General features: G+C 39.9%; 1 protein-coding gene across 1 annotated transcript; it reads left to right on the top strand.

The window, feature by feature from the left end:
- Window positions 1-2,279: 2,279 nt before the first annotated feature.
- Window positions 2,280-5,461, top strand: LOC307128593 (serine/threonine-protein kinase pim-3-like; the record flags this gene model as incomplete). The annotated part of the gene is made up of 7 exons (XM_079820507.1): window positions 2,280-2,310; window positions 3,430-3,708; window positions 4,314-4,396; window positions 4,492-4,542; window positions 4,623-4,995; window positions 5,112-5,285; window positions 5,370-5,461. The coding sequence occupies 7 exons, from the start codon at window positions 2,280-2,282 to the stop codon at window positions 5,459-5,461; spliced, it is 1,083 nt and encodes a 360-aa protein (XP_079676633.1).
- Between the last annotated feature and the right edge of the window lie 834 nt (window positions 5,462-6,295).

Below are 6,295 nucleotides of genomic sequence, written 5' to 3'. Positions count from 1 at the left end.
GCTACTGTTAAAAGTCACGTAACATTTTTTTTTATTAATTTTTATTAATATATATAGGCCTACATATATATCTAGAACCTATATCTAGGCCTAGAACATGTTTTTTTTATAAACTCGTAATTGTATTAATTTTGGACGTGTAAATAATGCTTATGAATTCATATTGCTTATTAGACTGTTGTAAGCGACTTACCGTGGTGCAGAGCCATTGAGAGAGAGCCATTCAGAGCCATTCTCTCTCTATGGCTCTGCCGTGGTGGAATCGCGCTGGGCAATGGTTTCTGCGATGGTCGCACACAGTGACGTGTTGCACAAAATTGCGCCAAAATATCAATCATAATTAAAAAGTACAGTCTTAATATTTTATATCCGTGCTCAATTTTAAAGGGGTCAGCATAAATGTCCAAGTGAAGGAAACACGAGTATGTAGCCATTACATTTAAACACATATCACTTCCCAGAATGCATCCATCTCTTTGCCAAAGGATATGTCCATATAAAGTAATATAAACATTTCTGCAGTAGGCTATATAATTCATTTTTTACAACTTCATAATCAGTATTGAGATGAAAGTTATATAAAAGTAGGCTATTCTTTTTGTCTTTTCTTTTTTGGCGCAAAGAAAAGCAAAGTAGGCTCACTATTGCAAATTGAAATACCATCGACAATTATAAAATATCCCACAATAAATTAAGGCATGTTTTAAGCCTACTGCAGATATGCAGTCCTGCAATTATGTCGTTTTAATGTATTCCGAAATTATATTGAAAAGAGAGGAAAAATCGTGATATTACCGAATGAGAAAAGGGTTTCAGCTAGCTACCCTCAACGTCGGCTTATGGACGTGAGGGGAAAATTACCACAATATGTGATCGAAAATTATCAAATATAATGATGAATGTTTTAAGCATATAGAAAATATACCGTCCTGAAATTATGTAATTATAATGTATACAATTAAATAAAAAAGAGAGGAAAAAGAGTTAGTGTTAGAAAAATAATCAAAGTTCAAAATTCAAAGATGAGGGATTTGCACTCAAATCTATCGGACGACCCTCTCCGTTGTCAAGTGACGAATAGGGGTGAGACCGTGTTACAAAGAAAAACGTGGTGCAGGCACGGAAAATACGTCCCTTTGAAATACATTAGATTGAAAGTCGTGCTGCATTTAATAATTATTAAAAAAATAAATAAATGAGTGATTTTAAATTTAGTCCTGTGAATTAAACCGGTTAGTAGTCGAGGGGTGAAGAAATTAAAATTAATAAACGAGCCCAAAACAAAACGAAAAAGCCCATTATATGATTTTACTAATGAAGGAACGGGTGATGACCTTCATGATGTATAATGATCATAAGCACCATCTCTCAGTGTTTATGAACACATATCATTTAAGTTTATTAAGAGTTAAATGTATCTGCGATGTCATGTGACGATTCGGACTTAAATATTACGGTTAGGAATAATGTATGGTAATAAAACAAAATCATACATCGAAATAAAATAGGCCTAAACTTTATGAATAAAATAAAACTTCAAAGCTTGACTTCAATGGACGGCAAACAAGTATGTAGTTTGCCCCGCTATTTTAAATACATACATTTCTAAATTTTAGGTAAATTAAACAGAGTCCCAATCAAAGAAATAGGCTACATTTAAATCAAATGTCTATATTTTGAATTGAAGGGGTGTCATTTGCAACTGTGAATTCATTAATTGTACTCAGTTTTCTTATGATGAACAATTAAGGCTTTGAAAATGATAAATTCCAGGAATTATAAAACAAGTACAAAACCGAGAGCGTAACTGCACTCACGCACGCGACGTTATTTGTGTTTTTGCGTGCGTGCATATGAGCGTGCTCATATGAGTTGCTATAGCGACGCGTCCTGTGAATATGAACTTTAAATATAAACAGTAGAATCCGTCGCTGTTTGTTGGTTGAGCGGAGGCGAGACACCGACACGGTTGCAGATTGTTTCCTGTGCAAATCTCGAGATTTTGAGGCTGTTTGAAAGAGTTTTGAGGAGGCTTTTATTCTAGAAGGAGATCGGAAGATATTTTCTTTCCATCGACTTTTATTTTCTGAAAGAGTTCATATTATTTCTGATTACAATTTTATTTTATTGTAATTTTCGACGGAGTTTGAAGTTTTATTTCGTTTTTTTATTTGATTTGATTATTTTTTGGGGGAGGGGTATTTCTGAAGAAGGTTGTATTATATTCTCTTTTTTTTTGTATTGTATTTTGTATTGTTTCTATTACAGGTTGGAGGACGATGTCGATGGCTCTCATGGGTGAAAGAAGAGGTGAGTTTATTTTTGTTTCTGTATTTGTTGATTGGTATGGGTTATGGTATGATCGAAGAGTAGAGAAGCCCAAGAGGCGAAACTCTGTTGTGTTATGGGTAACAGTCTGTAGATGGCGCTGCTGAGGCGCGGCCGCCATTATTGACTGAAAGCTGCTGAAATCGTTAGCGCGCCAGTCACAACTGTGAAGATGAATATAAGTTTTGTCAAAACGCAAGCAGTGTTCTGCAATAAATTGCAAAAATTATACACAAATGCACACACAATAGATGGTGGTGTCTGATTAATTACTGAGATCTTATGACACCACTTCCATTTTAGTCCTGTTTATAGTTCATGTGTGCACTTGCTAGATTGCACATCTTTTTTGTACCTTTCCGCCTGTAATAGGACATTCACAGATTGATTTTGTTTTTGTTCTTGCCATTGAAACGTTCACTGTGTGCACTTTCACTGAAGATGTTGAAAAACCAGTTGTTAATATTTTTGGGATATTCTATGGAAAAGAAATTTCTTTAGAAATGTTCATTTATTATTTTGTGAATTAATTTATTTTTCCAAATCATATATATGGTGATGTTCACTATTATCAAAATCAACATTTGAATAAATATCTTATTATTGTGTGTCTGCCTATATATGATTTCATGCATTTCTGTTATTCATAAAACAAGGAAAATGCATAATAGAACATAAATATTGATAGATTAAAGGTTTGCAGTAATTTTATAATTGTATCTTTGCAAACCATAATTGGTAGGCTAATGAAGCCGAATCGGTGGGGCATACCCTTACGAAAAAGTACTATAGGAATCTTAAAGTATTTTGGGACAAAATATAGTAATCTTATAGGAATACTGTAGTAATTTGGGACATACTATAGAAGTACGATAAGACTACTATAGCAGCTTTAAAATATTATAGAGGTATTACAGAACATCACAGAAGTATGTGAAGAAACTTGTGCGAGGTAACCACATGTGATCCCTAAATTTCCCGGGCTAAGTGATCACATGCATTTGATTCCTCGCATATGAAATAAACTTGAGTTACTCTAAGAACAATTTGTAATTGATTATTATTAAAATATGACTAATTATTTGATGTGAAATATTCCAGCTCCAGGCCGCTGCAGATCCAGCAGAGCTGCTTCCAGTCAGTCGGCTGGTCAGTCGGTTTGGATCATCAGTTCGGATGACCACGAGGATCCGCTGCTACACCCGACACTGAGCCAGGAACTACCAGGATATTTTGCCCCCCTGCCTTCTGATTTGGCTGTGTCTGTGTCCACAGGTCCGGCTGACAGGAAGAGGAAGGGGCAGAGCGGGAGCCGGGAGGAACCAGACGATGGAAGTCCATCCACTTCATTTAAAACACCTGCGAAACGCTCTCGCAAAGGTCAGAATAGACTTATATTAAAAAATGTATGGCTCAGTTAATCAATTATTTGTCATTAACATAGAAAGTTGAAAAAATAAAGTAACAATTTGTTGTAACCACTGATATTAATTATTCATAATATTAAAAAACAGTTTCTAATGTTTGAAATATTCCAGCTCCAGGCCGCTGCAGATCCAGCAGAGCTGCTTCCAGTCAGGAGGTTTGGATCATCAGTTCGGAAGACCACGAGGAGCCGCTGCCAGACCCCACCCCGACACTGGGCCAGGAACTACCAGGATATTTTGCCCCCCTGCCTTCTGATTTGGCTGTGTCTGTGTCCACAGGTCCGGCTGACAGGAAGAGGAAGGGGCAGAGCGGGAGCCGGGAGGAACCAGACGATGGAAGTCCATCCACTTCATTTAAAACACCTGCGAAACGTTCTCGCAAAGGTCAGAATAGACTTATATTAAAAAGTTATGGCTCAATTATTAAATGATTTGTCATTAAAAAATATTCCTCAGCTGTTTGATGTAAGGACTGCATTAAAGTTATGTCTTTTGTACAGCTTTAGAGACTGCAACATGTTTTCTCTTAAGACGTTTCTTTGATCGTATGTTTTGCAGAAGCATATACGAAGGGCCGTTTGCTGGGAAAGGGCGGATTCGGCGCCGTGTATGCTGGGATCCGCAGGTCTGACGGACTGCCAGTAAGACATTTTCTTCCCTCCTTTGTTCAGACAGCCTTTATAAATGTTGATATCAGTAAATTCAGGTGTGATTTACTGTGGCTTATCGTCTACAGGTGGCCATCAAGTACGTCTCTAAGGACAGGGCCCTAAAGATGCTGAAAGATGTAAGTTCCAGCGTGAATCTGTTGTTCTGTTTCCTCCGTTTCGCTCAGCGCTGGATATAATGGAGCATTTGTCCCTGCAGGAAGGTCAGGGTCTGCTGCCTCTGGAGGTGGCATTGATGGCCCGGGTCAATTCGGCTCCCGCCTGCCCCAACGTCCTGCAGCTGGTGGAGTGGTTTGAGCGTGACACCCGCTACAGCCTGATCCTGGAACGGCCAGTTCCCTGCCAAGATCTGCAGAGTTTCTGCGAGGAGAACGGCTGTCTGGATGAGAGCTTGGCCAAGAAAGTGCTGGTGCAGCTGATCTCCGCTCTGAAGCACTGCGAGAGCCGCGGAGTCCTGCACCGGGACGTCAAGCCAGAGAACCTGCTCATCTCCACAGCTTCACACCACATCAAGCTGCTGGACTTCGGTTGTGGAGCGCTGATGAAGGACTCGGCCTACACGTCTTTTGCAGGTGGGTTTGCGTTACAGGAGGAAACGCTCTGTGGATGTTTGTGAACTTTTGGTGAGAGAATTAGTTTGGACCGGAGTTTATTCAGTGGATGTTTCTGGTCTTCTTGTGTCTCTCAGGTACTCTCGAATACGCCCCTCCTGAGTGGTTTAATCAGCGCCGCTATCATGCAGGACCGGCTACTGTTTGGTCTGTGGGGGTGACGCTCTATAACATCCTGTGCTTCCCCTTCATAGCCGCAGACAGGATCTCCTTTAGAAGCAGACTGATCTTCCCTAGAGAGCTGTCTACAGGCAAGAGATAGCAAACATTCAGAGGTAGAAACCCAGGATGAGTTTGTTGGTTTGTGTTTCTGAAGACTGTGTTGTGTGTAACAGAGTGCCATCAGTTGATCAGCTGGTGTCTCAGGGACGCGGCGGCAGACCGTCCCACTTTAGACGACATTGAGGTCCATCCCTGGTTGCAGTGAACAGGTGACCAGTGACATTACACTTATCTGAATCACAGCATTCATGGCTTGGATTGTATTGTTAGGATAGTGTAGATAAACGGTTTTGATTATGTGTTTAGGGTGAGCAGGAGTGACACCGGAACTGCAGAGAGCTTCCTGATCACCTACAGAAGTGGACCATCAACTACAGTTTACATCCTCTGCTCCCACTGATCTACACAAATATAGACACACTGTATTTGTCATAAATATAGATCAGTGTCTGCTGCGCTCTGTGAAGCTGTGTAGACGCTGGAGGAGCTGAACACGCAGCGCCAGCTGAAACCAGAGCCCAATGGGCCAGAGATCTGCTATTCCAGAGTAGCAAAACACGTAGTTTGTACCTCAATAGACCAAAGGGGAAAAAACACTGGGACAGAGCGCAGGGCTGCATTTCCCGATAACGTTGTCTCTTAGCGCGCTACGAAGACTCTAAAGGTATAACTTAACTAAAGGTATCCCATTTCTAGGCGTGCCCCGAACTATATCTTAGGAGGTTGCTTAAGGTTTACCTTCTTAAGTGCGGCGTCAGCAGGTGCTGAATTAGTTTATCAATGACTCAAAAATAGATGAATCACTCTATGCAGGGGCTGTTTAACTGCGTTATGTGAGACAGCGGTGTTCTTTATAATAGAAGCACTTCAGAAATTGTTGAAATTGCATTTATCAGGACTCGTGAGATCTTATAAATATAATCCAAATTGCAAACTAAATTAAAAATAAAAACCGTGGATAATTTATATAATTTTGAAATGATTGTGCGAACCTGCAACCTCTCATGCCCAAAGGTATCATGCATCAACCCACTAACGG

This window comes from Gobio gobio (assembly GCF_949357685.1).
Source record: "Gobio gobio genome assembly, chromosome: 6".
NCBI lineage: Eukaryota > Metazoa > Chordata > Actinopteri > Cypriniformes > Gobionidae > Gobio > Gobio gobio.
The sequence above is the reverse complement of the archived record's forward strand: the minus strand, read 5'-3'. Positions and strand labels throughout refer to the sequence as shown.